This window comes from Metarhizium acridum (assembly GCF_019434415.1).
Source record: "Metarhizium acridum strain ARSEF 324 chromosome Unknown scaffold_347, whole genome shotgun sequence".
NCBI classification, from domain to species: domain Eukaryota; kingdom Fungi; phylum Ascomycota; class Sordariomycetes; order Hypocreales; family Clavicipitaceae; genus Metarhizium; species Metarhizium acridum.
The window spans coordinates 344,081-356,870 of NW_027094028.1; the positions used below are offsets into that span (position 1 = coordinate 344,081).

The window sequence follows — 12,790 nt, forward strand, 5'->3', positions numbered from 1 at the left end:
TGACGGCGGAATATCCTCAGAAGAGAAGTTGGGTGCGAGCGCAGTTTTTTTTGGTCATGAGTCGTCAGCAATAAGGTTGAAAATAGCCCATAGACGTCTTTCCCGGAAGCCTGTAACGGGAAGGTTGCGTCGATGAGCAAAACGGCTGAATATGAACAGCCGGCGTTGCATAAGGCTTGCAGTGATTGCTCGGGCTATCTTGGAGGTTGACTTGGTCCTTGCTATAGAATCCGTAGCAGAATGTCTCACCGTGGAAGCTACGAGACGGCTTTTGCGCATGTACTTGGCTTCGTTCTCTTGCGATGGCTTCTCAAAAATTCAAGTTCGGTCGGCAGACGATGGAGCCGAGAAACGTCCAATACCCCAATTTGATTTAGATTTAAATCTCGAGTAACATTGTAAAATGCCGCTAATTTAAAAATGTCCAGGGCGTCAATCAACATCTCTGGCAGTCGCTAGACATTGTTTTCAAGTTTCATGCCCCCGCCTAGTTCTTGACTTGTCCAGCATTCTTCAAAGCGCGGTAAGCGCATTTGTCGTAACAGTGCAGATACCACAGCAATTGCTCCTCGCGTCTCGGACGAGTGGCCCGGACGGAGAATTGTGTTAAACGCAACTGGATGCGAGAGACGGCACTCCCTCGCGGGCGTTACTTCCAACTGCTTTCTCCTGGGTGTTTATATTCGGGTTCGTCTGGTTAATCGTAGCATTACGCTATGGTACCAGGTGGTATCTAGGGCGTGTAGCGTAGGCAGCTTTGACCTTGGCCATCTCGTCCTTCCTTGTCGCACACTGCTTGCTTGTGACAAGGGCTCGTTATGAGGGCTTGGAGCAAAAGGGACTAAATTCAATAATAATCTCGTAGGATGTCAAAGGTCCTGAGTTGCTTCAAGGAAGGGAGGGAGAGGTGATCTTATATATACATGAAAGGAACGCCCGGGCCTAGGGATCTAGCCCGGGCACGTGTTCCAGCTGTCTAACCAATAAGTCCTTTATCGGTGAAGCCCCTTTGTTGGGCTTCACGATCTGTTGGGCCTTTTCCGTGTAACATTGCTCCATGCCTCGTGGCCCCCTCTACAGTTGGTGCACTTCTTGGAGACGCTCTTATCAGACTTTGTATGACATTCCCGGGATGCATACTCTTAGGCGCAGTAGCCGCATCTCATTATTGCCTTGCACTGGGTTCCTATGTGGCCGTATCCTTGACAGTTAAAGCATTACCTCAGTCGGCACAACCTTGTGTGATTAGGACCCAAAAGAACTGCGACTGATAAAGTGTGCTAGATTATTGCCTCTAATATACTCTAACAGAATCTTGTCCAAGTACTGTATAGATAGATGCTAGATGTCGATCAAGAAGCAACATGCATTGCACCCTAAATAGCTCAGCCTATCGAGCTGTGGTAATCGGCGAATGGGTGTGAACATTTCCACCTCTTCATTTTCAGCATGAGGGTTGTGGCTGTCCATGGATGTTCAAATTCATCCCGACTGCGACAACAAACCCGTTTACATGGTTCTGGGCGGGAATCAGATCTGTGTTATCGCAGAGTATACGCCAAATGGGACGTTGAAGGACTCCCAAATTTAACTGCATGATCGTCTTAATACACTGCAAATTGCAAGGTCAAACTTCTTCTCGAGTCTCTCTCATTTGATCAACATTGTGCAGAGGCACCACGAAGGGATCGGGCATCGAAGCTCATGCTTTGTCCATAGCAAAGTTGATATCAAGTGACAAGCAAGTACCTACCCTCATGAAGCGTTTTTCTTGATCAAAGGAGCGGCTTTGATGGGGCGCTGGTGAGTAAAAAAAATTAGTTTTACAAAGTCTGCAACCCAACATTAGCTATGGCCTCGCAGTTATGCCTGTAGATTTTACCTGCGTACTTGCCGAATCACTTTGCTCAAATTATACTCACGGAAGATGATTTATCCACCAGCCAATATAAATGACTTTTATCAAGGAACTAGGCACAGGCTGAGCCATGGTCTGTCCGGTACCATGACAGCTTGCGATAAACGCGACGAAGTGACAACCACTATGCAAGTCAACGCCGCAAGGAAAATCACCATAGCCAATACCACAGGCACAACCTGCTCTTCCTTTATTCTTTCCAATATGTTTGCGAGGGAGAAGTGCAAAGGAAGTATGTTTCCACCTCATACTCCTGTGGCTGTTGAGGTTCAATCTCAGACGACCATATCGGATGTCGAGGACGGACCTTCATACCATGCACATGCTGAAGTAGAAGCGGCGCTTTTAATATGAGAAGGCCTGTTGCATTATATACGCGTTAAACGATGACATGTTAGACTAGTAGTAAAACGGTGGAGGAAAGCGAAAATCGGACAGTCAAAGTTGGGATGAACTTTGACTTTGGCTGCGCTGTTTATTTCTCGCATCGCCAATCGGGAGGACTCCAGCCTCTGATAAATTCGCCTATTGAACTCCGCAGTTGTGAAAAGGGCAGGGTTACTGGGCTTAGAATATGGGGTCCTTTTCGATCTTTAGTATCAAGGATCCTTGGTTATCTAAGAGGCCTTGAAGGGTCAGAGCTCTTTATAAATACAAGATTCAAGAAGTCGGTGACCCCTCGCAGCCTGAGGCAGCCCTCGCCAAGGTGCGACTCCGGGCTCTCGTGATACCTTTCTTTGTTGTTGCGTAACCTTCGTTATCCGCTACGTTTGTCCAGATCTAGGCCGCGTGACAGCAGGAGCGCATTATTGATTGTAGACTCTGAGACAAACAGCGGCAAGGGTGTTGGCAAGCCTTTTATGCGCGCCACTCGCATGAGAGACGCTCAAGGACCAAGGCAGCAACAAGCAAAAGCCAAGTCGGGCAAAATGAACAAAACCAATGCCTCAAAATTGCAAGTCTATGTCCCCAATGCGAATGATTGGGGGCGATCAGCAGTTGTCAACGTCGGCATTGATGTCACTTGCCTAAGTAGGAATGTAACCCAGGCGCTGTCTAACCATGAACCCAGCCTGTGTATGCTTTGTGAAACGTGTTCTTAATTACCCTTACAGATGAATGCGGTCTCCACCTTGGGCCATTATGGCTCATGAGTTTTGTTGAGCAGTTCTCACGACTGCCCTCCGGATCCATCCTACGTTACGCTGCTCCGAGGGGGGTTCCCAAGTTGGGGTCACGGTGACTGCACGTGTTGGATATAGCATTTGCATCCATGTCCAGCTACTTGCTGGACTGGGACAATGCGGTCCTGTGACACCAAGCAAAATAAAGAGGACATTCGTGGAGCAGGTTAAAGCCAAGGGCTATATAAGAGCACACTCTAACCTCCTCCTCCAACCTGGTTTTCAAACAAGCAAGCTCAAAAAGGAGATAAGCGTCCATTGTGCTCTCGCTATTAGATCCAGGTGTTTGCTAGAACTGGCAAATTTACCCTGGTCCTTCCCAGCTGATTTTTTCAACATGGCACCGCTCTTCAACACGGGTTTCGTGTTGTTACCCATTATAGTATCGACACTACTTGGTCCCATACCGGCCTTTGCGCAAAACGGAACGTGCGCAACTAAAGGAAAGCCCGCAGGCAGGGTTCTTCAGGGATACTGGGAGAACTGGGACGGAGGGAAGAACGGCGTGCACCCCCCGTTTGGATGGACTCCGATCCAAGACGCCCAGATCCGGCAGCATGGCTACAATGTGATTAGCGCCGCCTTCCCCGTCATCCTGCCTGACGGCACAGCCCTATGGGAAGACGGCATGGACGTCAATGTCAAGGTCGCGACGCCGGCTGAAATGTGCCAGGCCAAAGCGGCCGGTGCGACCATCCTCATGTCCATCGGTGGCGCCGCCGCGGCCATAGACCTGAGCTCGAGCACCGTTGCCGACAAGTTCATCTCGACCATTGTGCCCATTTTGAAAAAGTACAACTTTGACGGCGTTGACATTGATATCGAGGCCGGCCTAAGCGGCAGCGGCAGCATCAACACACTGTCGGCCTCGCAGGCCAACCTGATCCGCATCATTGACGGCATCCTTGCGCAGATGCCGTCCAACTTTGGCCTGACAATGGCGCCAGAGACGGCATACGTGACGGGGGGCAGCGTGACATATGGATCCATCTGGGGTGCCTATCTTCCCATCATCAAAAAGTATGCCGACAATGGCCGGTTGTGGTGGCTCAACATGCAGTACTACAACGGCGCCATGTACGGATGTTCAGGAGATTCATACGAGGCTGGCACAGTCAAAGGCTTCATTGCCCAGACAGACTGCTTGAATAAAGGACTCGTGATCCAGGGCACCACCATCCGGCTTCCTTACAGCATGCAAGTCCCTGGTTTGCCTGCGCAGCCGGGCGCCGGTGGCGGATACATGTCGCCCAGTCTGGTTGGACAAGCATTGGATCATTATCATGGCTCTCTCAAAGGCCTCATGACATGGTCTATCAACTGGGACGGATCCAAGGGCTGGACCTTTGGCGACAACTTGAAGCGGCGCCTCTGAAGGAGCTGGTAGCACAAGAGCGTTGACGTTGACCACGGAGAGCGGCGCGTGTTGTCTCACAGCCGAGTCCTATGACGCACATGATACAAAGCCATCATCCACATGATGCTTGGACGCACGTGTTACCTTTTCCCATTTCGCTCTACGACGATGTTCACGACAGCCTTCTACTCACATGTATATAGAGTGTATATAGAGACACTTGATGTATATATTTCCCACAATTGTATTGAAGAGGATGATAAATTCCAACGTATTTACTCCTGCCATTTGATTGGCTTGTAGGCGCAGACTGCATATGGTCCTTGATAGGGCGCCCTCATCTGGCGCATACCGTGTCTCGAGCATGAGTTTCCTATCCCGTCTTCCAACCATTACGAGCCACAACTGCGTAACGGAGTTACCAATCATGAGTTGGCAAGCCCTTGCCGGTTTCTCTGCGGTACATTGCTTCGGACCACCTCACCCAATCTTGGAACGTGGTGTGTGGAAGACAAGCAATAGTTCACCATTGCCTACTTCGTTCCCCAAAAAATAATATAATAGTATTAGTCACAGTTAAAAAACCGGTTTCAAGGAAACAAGCGGACAATACTTTGTCGCTCCGACACGGTTAAGCTGCAACGTGTTCAAGAAACAAGTACGCACAAAGTAGGCTTGGCACACGCGGTTGACGAGAACATCACGGCATAGGGCACACGCCACAAAGCGCACAGATTGTCCTTTGTCCATGACAATCAATCGACAAAAGACGCCGAGTTGCACTATACAGGTGAAGATATCTTAGCAAGTATTGTGCATTGCTATTGTTGAGGTTGTGAATAGGGCACAGATCATGGAGACGCCCCTGCTCAAGCTCCCTATGCGACCGCCGGGCCAAATTTGCAAGAGATTGAAAAGCCAACGGGCGTAAACCATGTAAGCCATTTATTTATTTATTTCTTTTTTTCGGCTACTATTTCCTGGCATAGAGCCACGTTCTACTGCGTTCACGCCCAAAACAGAGACTCCCCCAGTGTTGCTGCTGTGAACCATTGGTGAGGACGACCCAAGTGGCCGGGTAAAACGCCACATGGACCTTCACTGATAGGCCTTCAGCCTACGTAGAGGGCATTGGTTAGAGTCTGCCTGGAGTCTGCTTCCTCCCCCTCCGGTTCCTGCACCATGGCAGTCGCGCATATCACATCTCACATCGGAAAACCAATGCCCTGGGCGTCAAGTTGAGCAGTATTCTCCGCGCCCGGGGAAAACGAAACAAGAGTTTACCGGGCCAATAGAAACAGTAAATAGACGGGAAAGGCATCCCATTCATTCATAGCCACCCAACTAATAAATGGTTGGGTGGGTGGTTTGGTCTTTGCAAGCCCCCCGTCGTGTGCTCATCACGCCCGGGTTGAAGCAGACGAGCCACTTCGCGGAAACCTGGTGGCCAACTCTGCCACAACTCATTGTCTGCATGAGGCGTCGTTTTATCACAGCCACTGAATACCGAGAGGACGGGATTTGGAGGGAACTCGGCCCACCCACAAGGCCTCTTTTTCTTTTCAAGACTCCAAAGCTGTAGAATCAACCTTCATCCTTTGCATTACCACGCCGTGAAGCCACTCTACATGCAGGATATCTTTAGGGATATTTAAAAACTCTCGTAGCGCTTGCAATGGTCCATGCCATGTTTGTTTCAAGAATCTTCACCGGCAACACACCGTCGTGGACATGGTCACTGTTGGACCCTACCTACATCCTATGGTGTATATACTCTTCCATCTTTGCATCCCCACATAGTCTCGCCATCACAGGTGCATCTCAAACAGACATGGAGACAGTCGGTGTTATAAACACCCGCAAGATGCGGTACACCGGACGGGGCCTGAATTGTCTCAAGTCCGGCGGCCTCAACCCTCGTCGTGATGCCCACTGCTCAGAGGACTTCCACAACCAAGAGCCCTTTCACAGCCGGCACTGGAGCCAGAGCAAGGTTCATCTTGTCCCTTTTCCGCCGACTGCGCAGCTCAAGCGGCGGATTGGCCACTATCCACTTACATCTCAACTTGCCGGCTGGGTCTTGGACGCCTTCACCAACTACAGTCCCTCGACAGAATGCATGGACCTTGTGCGGCCCTTTGGTGCCGAGTTTCACGAGGTCCTCGACAGGGAACGTGCCGCCGGCACCGGTCTTCACAATCTCAATCTCGTCGAGTTGACCTACCAGGTGACCCTGGAAGTTGGCGCGGAGATCCTCCTCGCCGCGACTGAGAACGGCAACACGGGAGACATTCAGCCCGAGTTCCACTCGTCTCAGGCCGCTCGCGATGAGCACTTTGCTCCGTGGGGGAAGCTGCTCACCGGTCTGGTCTGCGACCCCCCCATCATCTCCCAGTTCCCCTTCTACCTCATGATGTGTCAGTCGTTTGGCCTCGAGACCAACTCCAGCCAGGAAAACTACGTCTACTCGGCCTTGACGGGCGTCGACTGGGCCAAGGGCAAGAACGTCTACAGCGAGCGGTTCCGGGCCTTTGAAGAGCGCGCGCGCGCCTCGGTGCCCAACTTGGAAGACAGGCTCTCCGGACAAGATCGGTCGTTCTGGCGCATCTCACTCGCATACCTCGCCGCCATGAACAAGCTGGAAAACTCGAGGGAGTTTACTACCCCTCGAGTGTCGTACATCAAGACGGGTCTGGACCCTCTGCTGCTCATGGCCGTCCGCGGCTTCGACACCATCGGGTCCGCCTACATGTGCAGCGACGGGGCCGCGTACCTGGACAACGCGGGAATGGACTCGCTCGTCGGGTCCGCCGTTCCCAATGACGTTATGGACCTTCACACGGACATATATACCGGGGAGACACGCAATCTCCTCCGGCTGCTGTATCCCAGCGGCCAGAGCTTGGACGAGGCCATGGGCACCATGTCCACGGTCCTCTCGGGCATGCTTTGCGAGCTCTTCCGCGGCCATAAGCTTGCCAGGTTCGAGGGCCGCGAAGACGGCCGCATCGCCGCCACGTCTCCCCCGTACAGCTTTTGCCGCGCCCGCCACCGCCGCATCTTTGAGGTCATGGAGGCCTACACCAGCAAGTACCCCGACTTTTGGCAGTGGACGTGGGACATCCTGGGCCGCGCCAAGAGGCAGATTACCGAGGCTGGTCTCAACGAGCTTCTTGTCGAGGCTCTCGGCCGTGGCATCAACCGAGATCCGCTGCCGGACTCGCCCTACAATGCATTCTTCAACGGCTACTTTGACATGATTGAGAAGAGCCAAGAGCCGAGCAAGCTCAACAAAGCTCTTGGCGTACAAAACGAGCTGGCCGACCTTGTCCGCGAGATCCATGACCTGTGGCACAGACAGCTCCTGGACCCCGGCAAGAAACCCGGCTGGGGCCGCAGGTTTGACGAGAAGTCGGACGCCCTGTTCAAGCAGGCTGGCGAGCTTCTTGGCGGCAAGGGAGGCATCACCAACGACGTGTACAAGTTTGCTATTGCCTACGGCCGTCTGAGCATGGCCCTGCCATATATTGCCTACCACACGATTGACGCGATTATCCTGTCGTACGGTACTGTGTAATTCAGTAAAAGCTGTAATGCGTATACGAGGTCCACGTTTCCGTAATGTAATATATTCTGTAATGTCCAAGAGATTGACTCGTCGTCGACTTTATTCATCAGGCTATAGTATTCAACTGTGTCTTGAAGCGGCCTCAACAGGCCCCTTTACCTTGCAAGCATCCAAATACTCTCACCCAGTAACTTACTATCGACCAATGCTCTCAATCCACCCCTTAGCAGCCCCTTCCTTTTTCCGTGTCAAGGCCCATAATCTTCACATACACACCAGGTGAACCAACCACGGGCCTTGGTATAAAACAGTCGCGGGCTGGCAAGATGTCCCGCTCCGTGGTGCCGACAAACTCGAAATCGAAGCGAGTAACCAGCGCCGCCGCCGTCAGGTACAATTCAGCAGTCGCAAGACTAGTCCTCGTGTTAGTGGTTATTCCTAAACATGTTCGCAACCAGGCAATGTCGATGCAGGCTCACTTTTGGCCAACGCATTGGCGGCTGCCCTTTGAAAAGGACACCATGTACTTCTGGAGAGGGACTCCCTCCCTCTCGGCCTCGAGCCACCTCTCGGGAGAGAACGTGGCCGGGTTTGGGAAAATGGTCTCGTCCATGTGAACCCAGTAGTTGGTTGAGCTCAACGGTGTCTGGTCAAGCAATCAGCTCCCTTCCATCATCATTCATCAGGTCTTCGCAACTCACCCCGGCCGGTATGACATGGTCCTTGTACTGCAGCGGCTCATTTGCAATTCGCGGCAAACGACCAATGGCGCCGTGGTCGAACCGCAACGCCTCAGTGACCACGGCGCTCTGGACAACATGTAAGCAGCGTTCGCCAAGAGGCACGTCAGACTTACCAGATATCGCCGCCGCTCCAGCCATTTCAGCAGCGACGACTCGGCAGCGCCGTCGGGCATGTCCCTCAGGTCCTCCCTCAACTTGGCAAGGACGCGGGCATCCCGCATCACATACCACATGAGCAACGTCAGAGTCCACGAGGTTGTCTCGCTCCCCGCGCCCATGAGCGACTTGCCCTCGTCGCTCAGGCGCTGAAACGACTTTTCCTCGGGCGGCAGGTCGCCGCTCAACAGCGTCGAGAAGACGGACTTGTCGGCAACCGGCTTGCCCGCCCTCGCCGCCGCGACCAACGTCTCGACCCTCTTGTTGACAATGGCCTCCCATTGCAAGAGACTGGCAAACGCGCCGCTGATTCGGCGCAGCACGAGGACGGGCATGGACTTGATTATGCCCACGACCCATGGGAACTGTCGGATAAACGCACCGGCCTCGACGGCCGTTAAAAGCACGCCCTTGAAGCTCTCCTGGAAGTCATTCTTGCTCAGGCAGTCGTAGCCCTCGCCGAAGCTGTACTCGGTAATGATGTCGTTGGCAAGTGCGAAAAATGCAGCGTCGAGGCGCACAACCTTGTTCCTGCGGGCAATGTCCCTGAAGCGGTCGCAGAGAAGATGGACTTTGCCCTGGATCAAATCTTCAATTTCGTAAATGGCCTTTTTGGAAAAGGACACGTTTAACGCTTTGCGGCGGACACGGTGGTGGTCATGGGGGCAGGTCGCAAAGGCACCGGTTGGCACGCCGAGGAAGACTACATAGTCTGCGTACTTGTCGCGCTTTTTCGAGGCCGGCGCATATATCTCGTCGTAGAAGCTTGTGTCGAGGATGTGGACTTCGCTTGGGTTGATTCGAACAATGGGACCTGTTATGGGACGTGTACTTAGTCGACTAGTTGCAAAGGGGAACCAGAAGTATGAGTAGCGCCGGCATCACAATCACGTCAACGGTTGCCCGGCATGGACGTTGGGGTCCCAATCGGAGCACTGTACCGTATTCATCATGCATCCGCTTGATTTCCCAGCAAAATACCCCTCGGCCGACTACATCGTAGTAGAACTCGTACCAACTGGTCGCCGCGGCCAACTTGGGCCCTGGGATTTTCGCCAAGGGGTGAAAGTACAGGCGATATATGACCAACGAAATGAAATAGACTGGGGTAGCCAGTAGAAGGAATAATATGACACCAGAGGCCGTTGTAGCCATGGTTTGGCCGGGTATGTTTTGGAGTGCCGCTCAAAGATGTTGCCAAGGGAGAGTATACTCGACCGTCACTTATGGAAGGGAATGTCAGGCACAGGGTATGGACTTGTTTAAGTTGCGAGACTCCTACGAATGTCGAATTGGGTCAAGCGAACCGACGTGGTTTCACTGGCTATGGATTATGGCATGCCACGTTTTTTAAATCACCGACGCCCGTGAAGCAGCCAGCCAACATGATGATGCCACCAAGTCAATGCGCACTGCCGTCCGGGGGGGTACAGCACTTGACCTGTGAATAGTACCTGCTTAGATTGACCCTCGTGGAGTGAGGTTATGACGGCGCCTGAAAAATGGCAGACATGTAGTATCGGAGCACGCTGCATCTACCGCGCAGCCTCCCTCGCACAGTCCTCCGTGTGGTCTTTTCACAAGCCATGACGATTCCGGCCTGCAGCGGTGACTTGGCAGCAGTCAGCGCTCCGGGCCTCGTACCCTTTGAATTACTAGCCTTCATGCCCCCGTTCGCTATGAAGCAAGCACGCATGAGCAGGAGGTCATGTGGCCTCGCATCACGTAGGAGCTTGCCCTGCGACAACCTTGACGAGCGCAGCGGGAGGCAAAACTCGAGATGGAATAGGTGCCATGCCCCACACAAGCTTGAGCTCTTGTCAAGCGGGTTCAAGCTCTATTCACACAATTCTCAGGTGGTGATTGAGTTGATGTGGCGGAATTGGGCAGCACTGGTTGGTCAACGATGAAGGGGGTGTGTTTTATTGCCTGCGTCCTGGGACAATAACATGGCTGGGCAGACAACAATAACTCTGGCCGGGGGTGTGTTGTCATCAATTCCCACCCCGGGTAGGAATTGTCTGCTATTGTTCCTCACGATCGTCGTGCAATACAAGGCTGAATGGGCGTTGGCGTTTTAATGTTGGCCAAGAAATCAAATCAATTTCGTCTGGTATTATTAATTATCAACTGGGATCCATTGCTCTGCCCAGTCAAAAGTAGCCTGGCGTCACACACAACATGGATATATTTGGCCATGGAGAAGTATACACTAATATGGTGCAGTATTAAGTCGATTTAAGAAAAGAAAGAAAAAAAAAGCTCAAGACAGGACATCTAATAGCACTGTATTTTATCCGTACCTAGGCCAGGAAACAGTGATTAATTACGTAATACACTACAAGTACACGCATCGCGATGGGTTGAATATACTTGACTGGTTAAATCAGTGATTCATCACCGCGCGCGCTGGTAAAAGTTATCTCGCAATAGCCTCAGTTGTTAATTATATAAAGTAAAATATGATATATACCGGTCACTTACACTATACTTAAACATGGACGTATAATACATGTTGAATTTCTCGGCCATAATAACCCTAACCCTAGCCAACTCTCTTATACGTATTACTGCAGTATATTTCTGTGTGGCGCGTGATAGCCCGGTACCTGGCCGACTTCATCAATTGAGCCTTCAAGCAGCATTAGCAGTTTGCAACCATCACCATGCCACCACCGTACCCATGGAAGATGACGACCAAAGTGTCGCAGAACAAAGGTTTTACCTTATTGTCCGACACTACGACCGATTCATCCCCTCTAGTGGCCAGTACAACCATCCGAAATTACTTCTCCTAACTTACGAATATGCGGTGCCCGGAAAATCCAAGGATAATTTTCTCCAGGCCTTTTGGTAAGATACCAAGAAATATAGAAGATGTAGAGGAGCAGATGATGGGTCGGCTCAGCTCGGCCGTTTCGTACAACTGAGGATGAATAATTGGCTGGCTGTGTAGGTGTCAGAGTGGTTGTAGACGTGGAAGCTGCCCACAGCTAGCTGCCCGAGGCCGTTGGCAGGTCGGAATTGACCATTTTTCATAGAGTCAAGCCCGGCCTGCTAGCTTTCACATACCCGATTTCGGGACATGGCACACCGAGTTATCCTTTAGACACGCAGAGACTACGGCCAATGCTATGTCTTGCGTGCTAATACCGTGGAAAATATTGAAAGGTATAGCTATATTTAAAACGCATTTACTTGTTTAAAAGTATATTATAAGATCTTAAAGTATGTTTGTTAGTACTAGAGTATATTATAATTTGATATATATTATATCTAATGTATCACATTTCGTAAAAGGGTCCTTACATGCATTCGACTGCGAGAGGGTGAAATTAACATGTACAGCGTACAAGTTATTAAAGTGTAAAAATAAAAGTCTTTTATTGAGAGATATCTGATGACCTGAGTCCTCTTTTTATCTTGTCAGATTTGACTTTGGTGACGCTATTATCACGTGGTGTGCTTGTCTTGACTGAGTCGTAATATAATAGCCAAGTATTAAATCTAATCAAGTACTTACCTCCCACCATATATCATGATATTATGCGTTATTACCAAGCAACCAGATGAGCCTGATTGCGGACATTAACATGCCATACTCTTTCCGGGAACTGGACGCGTCAGCAATACACATGTCGTGGTGGACAAAGGCCGGGTGGTCAAAAAGACAAAGAATGAGAATTGTACAATAGATCTTGGCTGGCACAAGACGATGAAAAATGACAATGACCGTGAGCGAAATGAGGGATCGTGCGCACAATAGACACGTGACAGCGAAATGGGAGGGAGTGGAAAACGACTCCAGCTCGGGGGTACTCTTCGAGACAGCAATGTCACTGAGCATATTTTATAAAGGCCATT

At 51.2% G+C, this 12,790-nt stretch overlaps 3 protein-coding genes across 3 annotated transcripts; 2 read left to right on the forward strand and 1 right to left on the reverse strand.

Moving 5' to 3' along the window:
• Nucleotides 1-3,439: 3,439 nt before the first annotated feature.
• Nucleotides 3,440-4,477, forward strand: CHI4_1 (Endochitinase 4; the record flags this gene model as incomplete). Its single annotated transcript, XM_007810354.1, has 1 exon — nt 3,440-4,477. One exon carries the CDS (start codon nt 3,440-3,442, stop codon nt 4,475-4,477), a length of 1,038 nt encoding a protein of 345 aa, XP_007808545.1.
• Nucleotides 4,478-6,134: 1,657 nt separating this feature from the next.
• On the forward strand, nt 6,135-8,036 carry J3458_015194 (uncharacterized protein; the record flags this gene model as incomplete). Its single annotated transcript, XM_007810355.2, has 1 exon — nt 6,135-8,036. One exon carries the CDS (start codon nt 6,135-6,137, stop codon nt 8,034-8,036), a length of 1,902 nt encoding a protein of 633 aa, XP_007808546.2.
• A 214-nt stretch (nt 8,037-8,250) lies between these two features.
• On the reverse strand, nt 8,251-10,081 carry J3458_015195 (uncharacterized protein; the record flags this gene model as incomplete). The annotated part of the gene is made up of 5 exons (XM_007810356.2): nt 8,251-8,440; nt 8,507-8,673; nt 8,729-8,836; nt 8,884-9,740; nt 9,868-10,081. The coding sequence occupies 5 exons, from the start codon at nt 10,079-10,081 to the stop codon at nt 8,251-8,253; spliced, it is 1,536 nt and encodes a 511-aa protein (XP_007808547.2).
• Nucleotides 10,082-12,790: the final 2,709 nt, after the last annotated feature.